Below are 16387 nucleotides of genomic sequence, written 5' to 3' on the forward strand. Positions count from 1 at the left end.
TTTATGGGATTTACTGTATTTTCTGGCGTATAAGACTACTTTTGAACCTCAAAAAAATCCCCCAAAAATGGGGGGTCGTCTTATACGACGAGTATAATATCTCCAAGGTAACCTAAGTATAAGTATTACCGGTAGATGTAATCTCTCAAGACGCTGGCTGTGTGGGAATCCTGTACCGGTAAACCGTATGTACCGTAGCTTTGGCTACATACAGTATGCCGCGCTGAGCCAATCAGAGAGAACGATGTATTCTATTATTAAATGCAAAGCCTGCTTGGATTGGCGGAGTAACATCAGCCCGCCTCTCTGACTCTGCCAATCCGAGCAGGCTTTGCATTCAATAATAGAATACATCGCTCACTGTGATTAGCTCAGCGTTGTATACTGTATGTAGCTGAAGCTACGGTACATACGGTATACCGGTACAGGATTCCCACACAGCCAGTGTCTTGAGATTACATCTACTGGTAATACTTATACTTAGGGTACCTTGGAGATATTATGAGAGATTACATGTATTCCAGTACTTGGGGTACCTTGGAGATCTCTTAGAAATCTGATGTTTTTCAATGGTGTTGCCTTGCTTCGGAAGGGGGGTAGTCTTATACGGCGAGTATAGCCCAAAACCTATGTTTTAACTTGAAAATTAGGGGGGTCGTCTTATACGCCCAGTCGTCTTATACGCCGAAAAATACGGTAGTTCATTTTCATGGCGAAGAGGGACTTTGAAATTAATTACAATTCATCTGCTCACTCTTCATAACATCCTGGAGTATATTCAAATTGCCGTCATAAAAACTGAGGCAACAGGCTTTATAAAAATGTACATTTGTGTCATTCTCAAAACTTTTTGCCACGGCTGTATATTCATTTACAATTCATATATACATCAGAGTTACAATGAATTATCTGAGAAATTGTTCGTACCCTACAGGTGCCACCAGGTAAGTATATGTCCATGCAGGAGCCACAAAATGACCGTCCTATTGATATTAGTGTGTCATAGGAGGACCATGTCCTCAAAATGTAAATCTATGGAAAATATCAAATATAGTGTTGAAAGAACCATTAGGGTTAACATTTTACCCCTGGTAAGTCCCAAATTAGGGACATAAATTCATCAAATGTTCAGTCATGTCACAATGAGGAACCAGAGAGACAATATCTTCCAAGGAGGAATTTGAACAGCTTGACTTCAACTAGCTTGTTTTGTCCCACAAGGGGGAGCCCAAGAGGTCCTAGATGCACAATTACTCCTTCACTATAGCAAATGATCTGACAAAGAAAAAAGTTTGTCATAAATATAATAATCCATTGTATGTTTTAAAAACGCACCAACCCAGCTGATATATGGGCATTCTTACCTAAAAATGCTAGATAAAGAGAATGAATGTAGCAGGAAGGATTCCTCAAAGGGATTCAACTTGTTGTAACACTATTGAACAACCTAAAATAACTGAAACCAAAGCCACTAGATTAATAAACTTGCACTGTGGCAGGTATCAAACTGTGTGATCGCACTACAGAGACCGCCACCATGCAGGGCTATTTATAGTCCTCCCATCTCGCGGCGGTGAACATTTGATAAATTTATTTCCCTAATTTGGGACTTACCTCGGGTAGGATTTTATCCCTTTTTAAAAACCGGGTATTTTTAATGTATCGAATAAAATTTGATATGAATTTTAAAATATGATGTAGTATATTGTTTTTGTCTGGTGCCTTTAAAGTCCCCACATTTCTGTTCCGTATGTATTCTTTAACTTTTGGGATGCGGTTCCTTGCTCCCCAGACTTGTGGCTGACAAACCTTTTTTTTACTACTGCGAGAATAAAGGTTACCTAAAGACAAATATGATGCTTTGTTATAGTTTTCATGACATGAGCCATTATTACTGTTGTCTGTTGTCTCTCACGATACTTGCCTCCTGTATCAGGCTGTATATTCTGTTTTCTGTGCTTATACCCCTAGGTTTTACACTTTTGTTTTTTTTTTTTCTACTGAAGTTACTAATCCCTTTGCTTCAATTGCTCCACCCCACAGTAGTCAAAACTACTACAGCCAACTAGCCTTGGTCTCTGAACTCCTTCACCTTGTCCTTCCTACAGTCTACTCTTGTAATCCAGACAAAGGTGGACTAGTCCCTGTTCAAAACATGCCCCTTCTCATTCCCTCTAGTATTAGTCTGTTCCGCTATATTGCTGTCTTTTATCTTCACATTTTTTTTCTGCTCTGCAGGAGAGGCCACGTAGTGCCGTGGAACACCTTTGTGTTATGGAAAATCCCCGACCCCGAATGACACTGGAGGAACAGCTGGAGAGGATGCGCAGACATCAGGCTGCTTGTCTGAAAGAAAAGAAAAAAGGGTTTGCCTTTCTAGGGTCCACTGAGCCTTCTCCATCACAGAGTCCTGCCTTCTCCAGGGAAAACTCTATAAAAATGACCCAGGTACTGAATGAAATTGACTATAAAAAAGGAAAGTTGGATCTACTGGACAAACAGCCAATATACCGTATGTACTGTATGTCCTATGAGATGGCTGATTAATTGGAGCCATAAATTGTGCACTCTATAATTCTGTGCAACATTTAAAAAAATAGATCTCTGCCCAAATGCACTAAATGATTATCCATGTGTAGGTGCGGAGAAAAGAAGAGAACACGGTCAGTGATACAAAGGATAAAGAGGAAGCTGAGCGAGAGGACAACTCAAAATCCCTACATCCAGAAATCATCGAAGCAGCAACTGGAGCTGAAGAGCCTCCTGTAATCAGTGATAAGGAGGTGGGTGGAGTTGAGGAGCATCCTGTAATCAGCGAGGTAGGTGGAGCTTAGGCGTCTCCTTTTATCAGTGATCAGGAAGAGCGCGTACCTGAGAAGCCTCCTGTGATGAGGAGGTTATTAGAGCTGAGGAAATTCCTGTTAATGATAAAAAGGAGGTGGGTGGATCGAATAGCTTTCTGCTCTTATAAGGAGGTGCGTGGAGCTTAAGAGCCACCTGTGATTAGGAGGTTGGTAAAACTAAGGTGCCTTCTGTGATTCATGAAAATGAGTTGGATGGAGCTTAACCACTTAAGCCCCGGAAGATTTTACCCCCTTCCTGACCAGGGGGTATTTTGCGATTTGGCACTGCGTGACTTTAACGGACAATTGCGCGGTCGTGCGACGCTGTACCTAAACGAATTTGACGTCCTTTTTTTCCCACAAACAGAGCTTTCTTTTGGTGGTATTTGATCACCTGTGCGATTTTTTTGATCACGCGCTATAAACAAAAAAAGAGCGTCAATTTTGCAAAAATAACAATATTTTTCACATTTTTTTATATGAAATTCCCCCCAAAAAAAAAGTAAAAATCAAAATTTTTTTACATTTTCGGCCAATTTGTTTTATGCTACATATGTTTGGTAAAAAAAATCGCAAAAAGCGTATTTTGATTGGTTTGCGCAAAAGTTATCGCGTTTACTAACAAAGGGAAAGATTTTTGTCATTTTTGTTGTTTATTTTTTTAACGCGTAATGGCGGCGATCTGCGATTTTTTTTGCGGTACTGCGACATTGGGGCGGACAGATCGGACCCTTGACTGACATTTGTGACACTTTTGGGGTTACCTGTGACATTTCTACAGTAATCAGTGCTATACATATGCACTGTTACTGTAAAAATACACTGGTTGTGAAGGGGTTAACTTTATTTGGAAGGGAGGGGCTGTGTGTATCCCTAGGGGCGTGCTTTCTACTGTGATTGGCTGTGGCTTGAGCTGTAAGGACACTGATCAACGGATCTACATACTAGATCCGTTTTATCAGTGTCTTTACAGCGAGGAGAATGACAGGCAGCTTGTTTACACAAGCTGCCTGACATTCTCCCTCTCCCCCGCCGATCGCAGAGTGACCGGCGGACATCGGGTCCGCTGGTCACACGCGCGGGGGGGTCCGTGACCACGCGGGAGCGGGAGTGCGCCTCCGGGGGCGCGCGCTCGCTCCCTAGACCCTCACAAGCTAGTGACGTAGCCCTACGTCACTTTGCCTGTGAGGGGCTGACTGCCGACGTAGATCGGCGTTAGGCAGTCGGCAAGTGGTTAATAGCCTTCTGTGATCAATGACTAGGAGGGTGGGTGAAACTAAAGGACCTTTTAAGATCAGTGAGAAGGATGTGGGTGGAACTGAGGACCCTTCTTGATCATTGAGAAGGGGGTGGGTGGAGCTAAAAAGCCTTTTGTGATCAATTTTAAGGAGGTGGTGGAACTAAGGAGCCTTCTGTGATCAGTGAGAAAGATGTGGGTAGAACTGAGGCGTTTTCTGTGATGGTGAGGTGGGTGAAGTTGAGGAACAGTGATAAGAAGCTGGATGAAGCTTAGGAGTATTTTGTGATCAGTAATAAGAAGGTGGGTGGAGCTGAAGAGCTGCCTATAAAAATATGATGGGTGAAGCTGAGGCGCCTCCTGTGATCAGTCATAGGGAGGTGGGTAGAGCTGAGGAGATGCCTGTGATCAATGATAAGAAGGTGGGTAGCTCTTGAATATAGCCTTCTGTGATCGATTAATAGAAGGTGGGTGGAACTCAGATGCTTTCTGTGATCAGTGAGAAGGAAATGAGTGGAACTGAGGAGCCTTCTGTGATCAGTAAGACAGAGGGGGGTGTACCAGATGGGCTTTCTGTGATCCATAAGAAGGAGGTAGGTGGAACTGAGGAGCCTTGTGTCTTCAGTGAGAAGGAAGAGTGGGTGAAGCTGAGGATCATTCTGTGATAAGTAGGTAAGTGGAACCAAGGCAGGCCATAGATTATGCGTTTTTCTTTCCTGCAACCACAAGGTTATTCCCCATACCTCCTGTGGAGCTATTGTGTTTCCCCAGCAGGGAGGGGGGGGATACGGGGAGCCGTCCCTGCCGGGAGAACATAATGGTTATTACCAGTAGCTTTAGCTGCTGGCAATAATCGCATGCTAGAGATCCAACATGCTGTGGGTGTACCCAATTAATATGTGTATGCAAAGTGCTGTGCTAATCAACAAACCTGATATACCATATGTACTGTGCCTTGCAAAAGTATTCACCCCCTTGGCATTTTTCGTGTTTAGTTGCCTCACAACCTGAAATTAATATGGATTGTTTGAGGATTTACATCATTTAATTTACAGAACATGCCCACAACTTTGAAACAAACAACAAATAGGACAAAATAACAGAAAAAGTCAATGTGCATAACTTTTCACCCTCCTAAAGTCAATACTTTGTAGAGCCACCTTTTGCGGCAATCACAGCTCCAAGTCGCTTTGGATAAGTCTCTATGAGCTTGCCACATCTTACCACTTGGATTTTTGCCCATTCCTCCTTGCAAAACTGCTCCAGCTCCTTCAAGTTGGATGGTTTGCGCTTGTGAACAGCAATCTTTAAGTCTGACCACACATTTTTTATTGGATTGAGGTCTGGGCTTTGACTAGGCCATTCCAACACATTTACATGTTTCCTCTTAAACCACTCAAGTGTTGCTTTAGCAGTGTGTTTGGGGTCATTGTCCTGTTGGAAGGTGAACCTCCATCCTAGCCTCAAATCACGCACAGAGTGGTACAGAATTTGCTCAAGAATATCCCTGTATTTAGCACCATCCATCTTTCCCTCAACTCTGACCAGTTTCTCAGTCCAGGCTGCTGAAAAACATCCCCACAACATGATGCTGCCACAACCATGTTTCACTGTGGGGATGGTGTTCTTTGGGTGATGTGATGTGTTGGGTTTGCGCCAGACATAGCATTTTCTTTGATGGCCAAAAAGTTAAATTTTAGTCTCAGACCAGAGCACCTTCCTCCATACATTTTGGGAGTCTCCCACATGCCTTTTCGCAAACTCAAAATGTGCCATTTTGTTTTTTGCTGAAAGTAATGGCTTTCTTCTGGCCACTCTGCCATAAAGCCCAACTCTATGGAGCGTACGGCTTATTGTCGTCCTATGTACAGATACTCCAGTCTCTGCTGTGGAACTCCGCAGCTCCTCCAGGGTTACGTTAGGTCTCTGTGCTGCCTTTCTGATTAATGCCCTCGTCGCCCAGTCCGTGAGTTTTGGTGGGCGGCCGTCTCTTGGCAGGTTTGCTGTTGTGCCATGCTTTTCCATTGGTTATGATAGATTTGATGGTGCTCCAGGGGATCATCAAAGATTTGGATATTTTTTTATAACCTAACCCTGACTTGTACTTAGTGGTGCCTCTTTCTTAGGTGTTGCAGCCTCTGGGGCCTTTCAAAAAAGGTGTGTATATGGAATGACAGATCATGTTACACTTAGATTGCACACAGGTGGTCATCATTTCATTAATTATGTGACTTCTGAAGGTAACTGGTTGCACCAGAGCTTTTTATGGGCTTCATAACAAAGGAGTAAATACATACGCACAAGCCAATTTTCTGTTTTCTATTTCTAAAATTAGTTTTATGTATATATTTTTCTCATTTCACTTCACCCACTTATTAGACTATTGTGTTCTGATCCATCACATAAAATTCAAATTAACAAAACATTGAACTTAAGGCTGTAATGTAACACAATAGGTAAAAAGTCAAGGGGATGAATACTTTTTAAAGGCATTGTATGTAACAAAATGGTCTCAGTGCTGTGTACCATGTGGATCAACTTGGGTACAATCAGCCTGCGCGTAGATAGTTGGAAACTCTGCCAGTTCAGCAGGGACTGGCTGAGATTCGATCCATCTATGGTTGGCTTAAGCAGACTACTTTGATCAGTGATGATAATGGCCTTCTGTGATGAGTTAGAAGGAGGTGGGTGGAATTTGGGGAACTTTTTGTCAACAGTGAAAAGGCATTTGGTGGGGCTGAGGAGCCTTCTGTGATCATTGAGAAGGAGTTAGGTGGAGCTGAGAAGCCCCTGTTAGCAGTGATAAGGAGGTGAGTGGAGATGAAGAGCTTCCTGTGATCAGTGATCAGGAGATTGGTGGACCTTAAAAGCCTTCTGTTAGAAGAAGCGGATGGGTGGACCCTCTGTTTTCAGTGATAAATACACAGGTGGAGCTAGTAAAAATGAGTTTCGTGGAGCTGAGTAGCCTTCTGTGATCAATTATAAGGGGGTGGATTTAGCGGAGGAGCCTTCTGTGATTAGTGAGAATGAAGTGGGTGGAACAAAGAAGCCTTCTGTGATCAGTGAGAGGGTGGGGAGCTAAGGAGCCTTCTGAGAATAAACAGTTGGGTGGAACAGAATAATCTTTGATTAATATAGATTCTGACCTTGCTTAAGTGATGATCCTCTGTGATTTTTATTACATATAATTGACATTCCTCTCGTGCTCCTCCATCCACAGCCTTTACATTCCCTCACTGCTTCCTCTCAATGTGATGCCAAAGATGAAGTGACAGAAGAAGCAGTCACTGCAGGTCCGGTACCTGAACCCCAGGAACAATGGTTAGTGAGACCAGATCTCCAGTGCAGCACTTCCACTGACCGGTTTCCATGTGTGTATGTCCAAAAGTTTTAGGCAGGTGGGATGAAAAGCTGTACAGTAAAAATGCTTTAAAAATATATATATATATTATAATTGTTTTTATCAATTTACAAAATGAGCGAACAGAAGAAAAATCTCAATCAAATCAATACTTGGTACAACTATCCTTTGACTTCAAAACAGCACCAATTCTGCTAGCTACATTTGCACACAGGTAGGTTATTCCAGACATCTTGGGAGAACTAACCACAAATCTGTGGATGTAGGCTGCCTCAAATCCTTCTGTCTCTTCATGTAATCCTAGACGGACTCCATGATGATGAGATCAGGGCTCTGTGGGGGCCAAGCTATAACTTCCAGTACTCCTTGTTGTATAGAAGAACAAAAAGTCTTGGAAGTAATAGCTTGGCCCCCACAGAGCCCTGATCTCAAAATTCCTGAGTCTGGCTGGGATTACATAAAGAGACAGAAGGATTTGAGGCAGCCGACATCCACAGAAGATCTGGGGTTAGTTCTCAAGATGTTTTAAACCTTTCGAGTTACTTCCAAAGCTGTGTACAAGTGTACACAGAAGAATTTATATTGTTTTGAAGGCAAAGGGTGGTCACATCCAATATTGATTTGGATCTCTCTTCTTTTAATTCACTTTACATTTTGTTGATTGATAAAAATAAACTATTAACACCTCTATTTCTGAAAAGCATTCTTATTTACAGAATTTTTTTACACCTGCCTAAAACTTGTGCATAGTATTGTATGTAAAGTGTGTGTGTGTGTGTGTGTGTGTGTAAATTGCAGGACATGATGTACTTTGTATACTTCATCAGCTGGATAGTGATTGATGGCCATCTCTAGTCCATATATCAAAGCAAAATAGATGTAGACCATTCTCACCATCAGTCCATATATCTGAGCAGAATAGATGTAGACACCTCCCACCTCTCTCCAGATCTGTAACGTGTTCTGTGCGGTCCCTCCAGTTTACAGGTTGTGACATCTGTCCTGACCTATACAGAGAGTGAGGAGAAGCCAAGGGACCAGGAGCACAGCGGGATTCTCTTTGCCTATGAGTTTTCGGCTGACACCCTGAGAAGACATGCATCCCTAGAGGGTGAGATGTGAGCATGGGGTTGTCTGAAGTCTAAGCCCTGGGGTATTTGTGCTTGGCTGAGTTCCGTGACGCTCACACTGTTTTTTTGTAATCGCTGCATTACTACATCTTTATGTACCTCTAATACTTAAAGCAGAACTAAACCCATTGATTTTACTGTTTTCCAAGACACATTCAGGACATGCTAAGAATTATAACTGTTACACTTTCTTGTGCTGAACTGTCAAGCCATCAAATGGCTGGTGTCATAACTGATCACATGTGCAGCACAATGGCAACTGCAGATCAAACAGAGGCCAAGATAGAAGCTTCCTTGGCTGTAAAGGATAGAGGGGTCCAGTTCCGATTTAACAAATGAAATTAGGGTATCCTTGTTTCCCTACACAAGCTTAGATATCCTGTAAAACAGAAGCAGATGTTGCCCCTAGGTGGTAGAGAAGCAAAATGCAGTTGAGTAATGTCCTCTTCCTGTTTTTGTTTCCTAGCTGGGAATCTGGCTCCCCTTTCAGAGCCACCAACACTACCAGTGACAGCAAAGCAGCCACAGCTGACGGAAGGATCCCACTTCATGTGTGTTTAGCTGTGGGATGATTCAAGTTACAAGCATGTAAGAAGACCGGTCATTATATAATGTTCTTCCTGTGCTTAGAAGCATGTCTTTAGTGTATGTTAAACACAATGTTCTTTTTTCCCCCTATGTACCAATATAGCATTAATTGTACTTTTTGCAGAAAAGAAAAGCTTTATTTATCCTACATAGCACTTGCCTCAGTGTCAGTTTTTGTTGTATATGAAAAAAAACTTCCTTCCTGGACAACCCTTAAGATGGGAAAACTTAAGACACAGGAATAAGTTTACCAGCTGACCTCATTAACACACACCCTGCATCTGCCTTCCCTCTTCCAGGAGATTGTGCCCACTCACCTCTGCAGGTGCACGTTTTTCCAGTGCAGTCAGTGATCGCCATTCTCACTAAATACACAGCCAGTGATTGATTTTTTTTTTTTTTTTCTTTCATACCTTCATCTTGCATAGATCTTTCATTTGGGAGAGTGTGCAGGAGCTTTTCAGATAACAGCCTATGTGGATAGCTGTAGTGTTGAAAACAGGAGAAGTGTGCTCTGGGTGTTCTGTAAAGTTCACCATACACTATACTATCAGATTTTAAAATCACCTTTACATCTACAATCAACTATGTAGTGCAAGTTCCTGCCTGGTTGGAAAGCTGGGGTGTCGTCCTATTGTATAGTTTTGGTTAATCTAAAGGAGATTGTACAGAAATTGCGCAACCAGATTATATAGTGTGTGTGTGACCACCTTTTATACACCTAAAAGTACCAAGTTGCGCTTAGGGTGCTATTAATGGCACACCAAACAAAGAAACGCAAACCCATTTTGTCACATGAAAAAACAAGCGCCAACACGCCAAAATGTTCCATGTGCTACTTTGCCACGTGTAGCGCAGCCCATTGCAATCAACAGGGTGTCCTATGCGTGTCACGGGAAAAACAAGCCAAAAAAAGTGTGCCCCCACTATGCTAAATGTGAATGGGGCATGAAAGTGAAATTGGTGTGTTTATGCAAGGACAACGAGGCTCCATTCACATCTATGCATTTCTGAGCACATGTCAAACTGCGTTTGTAGCGTGTTTCTAAAAACTCACGGCAAAGTATGCATTTTCTGTGCACGCGCTTTTCCTGTGACATGTATAAGGCAGCCTGTTGATTTCAATGGGCTGCACTACATGTGGCAATATAGCTCATGAGACATTTTTGGTGTTGCACTTTTTTTTACGGTGTTTTTTTAAAGGTGTTTTACTGCATTTGTCGCTCATTTTTTCATGTGGCAAAATGTGTTTTTGCTTCTGTGTTTGGTGTGCGATAAACAATTATTGGCACCGAAATTGCAACTTGTTAATTTTAGGTGTATAAAGGTGGCCATTCTCTGTACAATCTCCTTTAGATTTGCCAAAACTATATAATAAGACACACCATCTATCCAATCACTCTGTATTCAGTCAGGCAGGCCCTTGCGCTACATAGTTGATAGTAGATCTTAAGGAGATTGTACATTTTGATTGTATGGTGAACTTTACAGTCCCTGGGACATACTTCTGTTTTCAATACTACAGCTCTGATCTAATCAGACTGTTATCTGATCACTCTGCTTCTGCACACTTTGCTAAATAAACAATCACTGGCTTTGTATTTAGTGAGAACGGTTATCACTGACTGCATTGGAAAAACATGCACCTGCAGAGGTGGGAGCGATCTCCTGGAAGGTAGAGAACAGATGCAGAATGCGTGTTAATGAGGTCAGCTGGTGAACTCCCTGTGTCTTAGCAGTTTTCATGTCCTAAGGTCCGTCCAAGAAGTAATTAAGTTTTTTTTATACCATAAGCACTGTCACTGAGGTAGGGCTGTGTAGGATAAATAGAAAGCTTTTTTATGTCTGCAATAAAATTACATTAATGCTATTTTGGTATATAGGGGAGCTGGAATTTAGGGGGGGGGGTAAAAAGGTGAACTTAGCCTTTTAAGCTTGTTTTAGACCCAGACTATATTGGCAAAAGTATGTAGACCCCACCAAATGACGAAGTTAGGTGTTACCAGTGAAGGGTGCTGGTAATACTACAGCATTCAAAGACCTTTTAGACAATTGTGCACTTAAAGAAGAACTCCAGCTTTTCCTCCCCCAAGCAACAGATGCACTGTGTGAGTGAACCCCCAGTCCACACTGTCAATCTGTGTCTAACTTATTTCCTTTAGCTGTATATAGCAGGTTTCTGTGTCTGTGTCATTCCTGTCCTGCAGCATGCCAAGGGATACTGCCTTACTGCAAGAATACACTACATAGAATACTAATACAATATAATGAACTTGTTTCCTTCATATGTAAATTAATTATTTCACAGAGAGCAGGGCTCTGGGAGGGCGGGATATGATGGGTGGGACTCTCGCTGTTCACACTGGTCGGCATATTTAACTGGGCAATTGAGATCCATTTAATCCTACCCCGCAGTAGCACAGCTAGCTGTCAGAACAGGCTGTGTGTGAAGGTGTTTCCTCCTAGAATAATGTTGTGATCTGTGAGGCAGGACTTGGGAGGTTTAGACTCCTCCTGTAGGTGTGACTGGGCGGGGTTGAATGCTAATTAGAATGTATTCAGTCCCACCCACCATCAGAGCTGAGAAAGTATTTAATTAGTTATTGACCGATATCGTTTTTTTTTTTTTTTTTCCTGACAGGTACTCTTGTGGAGGGATCTGGTGGTCTTCAAGACCACAAACCCCTCCTCTGCACTTAAAAGCATTAAAAAAGCCAAGTTTGGCTGTTTTGAATGCTGTCATTTTTTTTTTAATCTGGTGCCAATACCCGGAAGTGATGTCATGACATCACTTCCGGGTTTTTTAATGGAGACCCGATCAGAGCCGAATAAGGCTTTGATCGGGTCTTCGGCGGCCATGCAGGCTGGTTGCCGGGTCTCCCGGAGGGACAGGAGACCTGTGCGAGCCGCGGGAGGGGGGGATGTCCCCTCCCACTCCTTGTAATGACAGCCGTCCGGCTTCTCAGCCGCATCGGTTGTCATTACAAGACAGCCGACTGTCGACTATGGACGCCGGTACCGGGGTGATGCCTCTAGCTGCAGGCATCACTCCGGTACAAGCACTTTCCTGAAATATCGGTAACCTCCGGTGCCGATTCCGATATATCGGGAAAGTTGCATATCGGCCCTCGATATATCGGCTTTGCCTATAATCGGTCGATCCCTAGTATTTATATTACACAGGGTCTAAAGACTACAAAGGGGAGTGTTACAGACTCTGGGCACTTCAGGATATGGCTGTGGGACAGAGTCTAGCAGCAGGATTTACAGAGTCACATGACACAAAACCACAACTAAACCCAGAATATCAGGGGATCTGCAGACAACAGAGCAACACAGTACAGTGGTATGATCTATGCTGGGATTGATCATTTTATTCAGTTCTAGTGAAAAGAAAGTTGGAGTTCAGCTTTAAATCGTGTGACAACAGTTTGGGGATATGTCCCTGCAATCTAGGTCTTCTCATCCAATATCTTTACCTAACCTCACAAATTGGCACACATTTCCACACACTCCAAAATCTTGTGGAAAGCATTCACAGAAGCATGAAGGCTTTTATAGCTGCAAAGTGGGGACAACTCTATATCAGTGGTTTGGGAATGGGATGTCCAACAAGCTCATCTGTGTGATGGTAAGGGGTTAAACTTTTGGCCATATAGTGTAATTTAGATGCATCATGAACAGCCTTGGTAAGTACACAAATGGGAAGAAAATGCATCAAGAATTCTGCAGGTAGGTTCCTTTTTTGCGATTACATCTGGTTGCAGCATGCTGGTAAGAACATGGCCAATGTAAAATATTAGACTTTGACAAGTGCTATAATTGTGCCTACACTGGAAAATGAATGCCCAAGCATGAAAGAGCCCAAATGTTCTATGTAATGCTCGATCTCACGCTGTGTTTTATCTTTCAGTCCAGATGCTGCGATCGCGGAGGACGTTGTGCGATTTTTTATTGTACAGTTTTTAACCAAAATTGGAATGGCGCTGCCGTGTGACTTAGATTCCCGCTTGCTGCTACTTTGTTTTCTTGCACATGAAGGTTTAAGAGCCAAAATGTGAGACTTTCCTGCTGGGTGACGGAGGAGGTTTCCTTTCATCATGAACACTTATCTGCTCTGCTTCTGTTCATCGCCACACATCCGCCTTTCATCTTCTCCACCAGACTTATATTATAAGAGACTACAGTATATAATTTTACACTTAATTTGTAAAAATCTCTATATATTTATATTTAATATGTGCCATTTTCTGATCTTTGAGTTTACATCATTCACCCCGCTGTGTTTGCAGTCACTGCCTCTTCATGGGATCTGCAATTCTTCCAGGAGGGAATCTGTGCAGCAATAAAAAGGCACTTCTACTGGTACAGAGTGTAAAAATGTAATTATTATCATTATACAATTCACCACACATGATGTAAGTAGGTCCAAATACAAATGTTCATAGCTCATTCCTTTTATAACATGCCAAATAAATGTTGATGTTGTTTAATACCCGCCTATAGAATTATTCTCAACATGGAAGTGACATGTATCAAAAATGGTTATTTATGCTTGCTGCTCCAAATCTTTCTTATGTGGAATTTATTCCCAGAATTCCTGGGATGATAAAACGTCTTTTTGTAATTCATTGGTAGTTTTTTAACAAGGGCCTGTTCACACCTAGCGCACTGCAATGTGAAGTGCGTTTCTATGCATACACACTCTGTGTATCCTAATGCAGGGCAAAACACAAGGTTGGTTGCAGTTTTCTGTAATGAAAATAATGGGTACAGGTTTTCTGTGTTGGGAGTCATCTAAGGGCTCTAGTACACAGTGGTGCTTACCTGCTTTGGTAATGCCCATCAAACATGAGTCAGCAGATTTCCATCCACCTTAATGGTGACGTATGGATGACAATTCTGAGACTTGTGTTGCATTTCTATGAACACAATCTGGTTCTATTTCAAAATAGAATACATTTGTGTTGCAGGCAAAGCAGGTCAAGTGCTACCTTGTGCATGCACATGTATTGCACTGTGGTCCAGTGTAAAACCTAAGTCCTAAAAACGAGCAGACTGTCGTAACACAGCACACCTCAAGGCGTGATAAAGTACAGCACAATATAGTGTGGGCCTGAATGGCAACTGGCACTCAACTTCCCAGAGCCAATGGGAACACATGTCCCTCTACATTTGTCTGCTGGATTTTAGGTTGGACTGAATGGCTCTTCTGGATCTGTCTTCAGTATAAACACCGTAGAATGCCCACACTCTGAATTCACTCTGTATTAACGTTACCCGGTAGTCAGTAGTGATGTCACTGAAATCCTGTCTGTGAAATATGTGAGGAGTGACTGCAGCAAGCAAGTACAATTCATGGGCGGGGCTGGATAAAACTTTGCATCCATTTTTTCTTTTCTTTTATTGTACATGACTAGACACGTGATCATTCAAAGACAACTACGTTATATGCTGGTGCCTTCAGGGTGATCAGACATCAGACTGATTGGCAACCAAAGCTGTAAGGACAGCCCAGTATAACCCCTCCCACCAGGGCTATCGCTAGAAATCCCAGGGCCCCATACAGCCTACCTGACAAGGCCCCCCCACTCCCACCCATGAAAATATCAAAATGATATCACAAAAAATACATAGAAATCCTCAATAGCGGACACAAACATGACAACCTACAAAATTCCGGCTAAATCTAAAACATAAAAAGGTAATAAATAAAACTCTGTGTGTGTAAATTAGGTCTTGGTCCTCATTCACATGGGCACTGTGGTCTGTACAGTGTGAATCAATGTTTATTTGTAAATGAGGTTATTACTTCCAGCATCCTATCTCAGTCTAAATCCCTCCCCCTCAAAAAAAAGAAAAACTGCACTAATCAGCACATTCACCCTCTAAGCATAAATTATGTCTGCAAGCCAATATTCTCCCCAAACATAAAATGCAAATATTCCCCCTCTCAGCACAAATCTTTGCTCCCCCCACCTCCCAGCCCAATTCCCCCTCCTATCAGAAATCTCCCTCATCCCCCCCCCCCCCCCCAAAAAAAAAAAAAAAAAAAAACACCCACCTAGCACACATCCTTCTTTTTTTTTTTTTTCTCAAATTCCCCATCCTAGCACAAATCCCTGAATCCCTTCTCCTAGCACAAATCCCCAAATCCCTTCTAGCACAATTTCCCCCCAATTTCTCCTCCTAGCACAAATGTCCCCCCATCCCCCCCAGCACAAATTTCCACCAATCTCTCCTCCTACCAACCTCCCTCCCCTCTCACCTTAGCATCAATTCCCCCCCATCTCCCCTCCCAGCACAATCCTCCCCCCCCAAATCCCCTTTACATAGCACAGAGAGCTGCCAATCCCTCTTCCTGCACCAACATCCCAGACATAAATTATTTCCCCACTATTATTCCCCCTCCGTCCTCATTGGGTACAATTTTACCGTAAGCTCCTATAAGCTCTATCAGCCCCCCCCCCCCCCCCAACCGACTGGAGGAAACACTATAAAGCCAGGAGGAGGTGCACTGTGTTGTGCTGTCCCCTCCTGTCAGAACAACACTGGTCCATGCAGCACACAAATACACACACACAGTTTGATTACTGCCCCCTACCCACATTTCCTGCTGCCGGGAGATGAGCAGCCCATGGAGGAGGTAGGGGGCGGTAATCAAACTGTGTGTACAGTCCGATGCAATGTAAGAGCAATCCTGTCTTCTGTGCTGCATGGACGAATGTTGTTCTGACAGGAGGGAAGAACCTGGAGAGTACAACACAGCGCACTTTCTCATGGCTCTTTCCACTCTACCACTTCAGGCTGCCGTCCCCTTGTCCTGGCTCTAAGTGTGGGTAGGGAGAAGTAGTTAAAAGCCGGAGAGGGGGAGAAACCGGCTTTCATCTGCTGGAGGGGGATATACACAGTGCCTCTGAGTCCTGGGAGGTGGGAGTTGTAGTCCGGCTGCGCTGTTCTGTTCCTCTCACCGCCAGAATCTTGATTGCAGCCGTATTAAAATTCCCATGATAGGCCGGCTGCCGGACCGTCTGTCTCTTATGTTGAAAAAAAAAGTGACAGGCAGCGGCGGCATGAAACACCCGGCAGGCCAGATAAATGTCTTTGGCGCATGTGGCCTGCGGGCCGTAGTTTGAGGACCCCTGGTCTAAGTGAAGGCAGTTTAACCTCTTAAAGCCTTTTTCTGACACTTGTTGCGTACAAGTTAAAATCAGTATTTTTTGCTAGA

General features: G+C 43.1%; 1 protein-coding gene across 8 annotated transcripts in view; it reads left to right on the plus strand.

The window, feature by feature from the left end:
- PLEKHA5 (pleckstrin homology domain containing A5) overlaps positions 1–13652 on the plus strand; it is a gene marked incomplete at its 5' end in the record, with an annotated part of 271030 nt that extends 257378 nt beyond the window's left edge. For all 8 annotated transcript variants that reach the window (XM_082255200.1, XM_082255201.1, XM_082255204.1 and 5 more), the window contains 6 exons: positions 2239–2448; positions 2640–2783; positions 7301–7401; positions 8422–8552; positions 9038–9159; positions 13073–13652. In XM_082255200.1, coding sequence (XP_082111326.1) covers positions 2239–2448; positions 2640–2783; positions 7301–7401; positions 8422–8552; positions 9038–9132 — 681 coding nt within the window. In that variant the 3' untranslated portion in view covers positions 9133–9159; positions 13073–13652. The remainder of the gene's footprint in view (positions 1–2238; positions 2449–2639; positions 2784–7300; positions 7402–8421; positions 8553–9037; positions 9160–13072) is intronic.
- Positions 13653–16387: the final 2735 nt, after the last annotated feature.

This window comes from Pelophylax lessonae (genome assembly GCF_965119305.1).
Source record: "Pelophylax lessonae genome assembly, chromosome: 4".
In the NCBI taxonomy this organism is placed as follows: domain Eukaryota; kingdom Metazoa; phylum Chordata; class Amphibia; order Anura; family Ranidae; genus Pelophylax; species Pelophylax lessonae.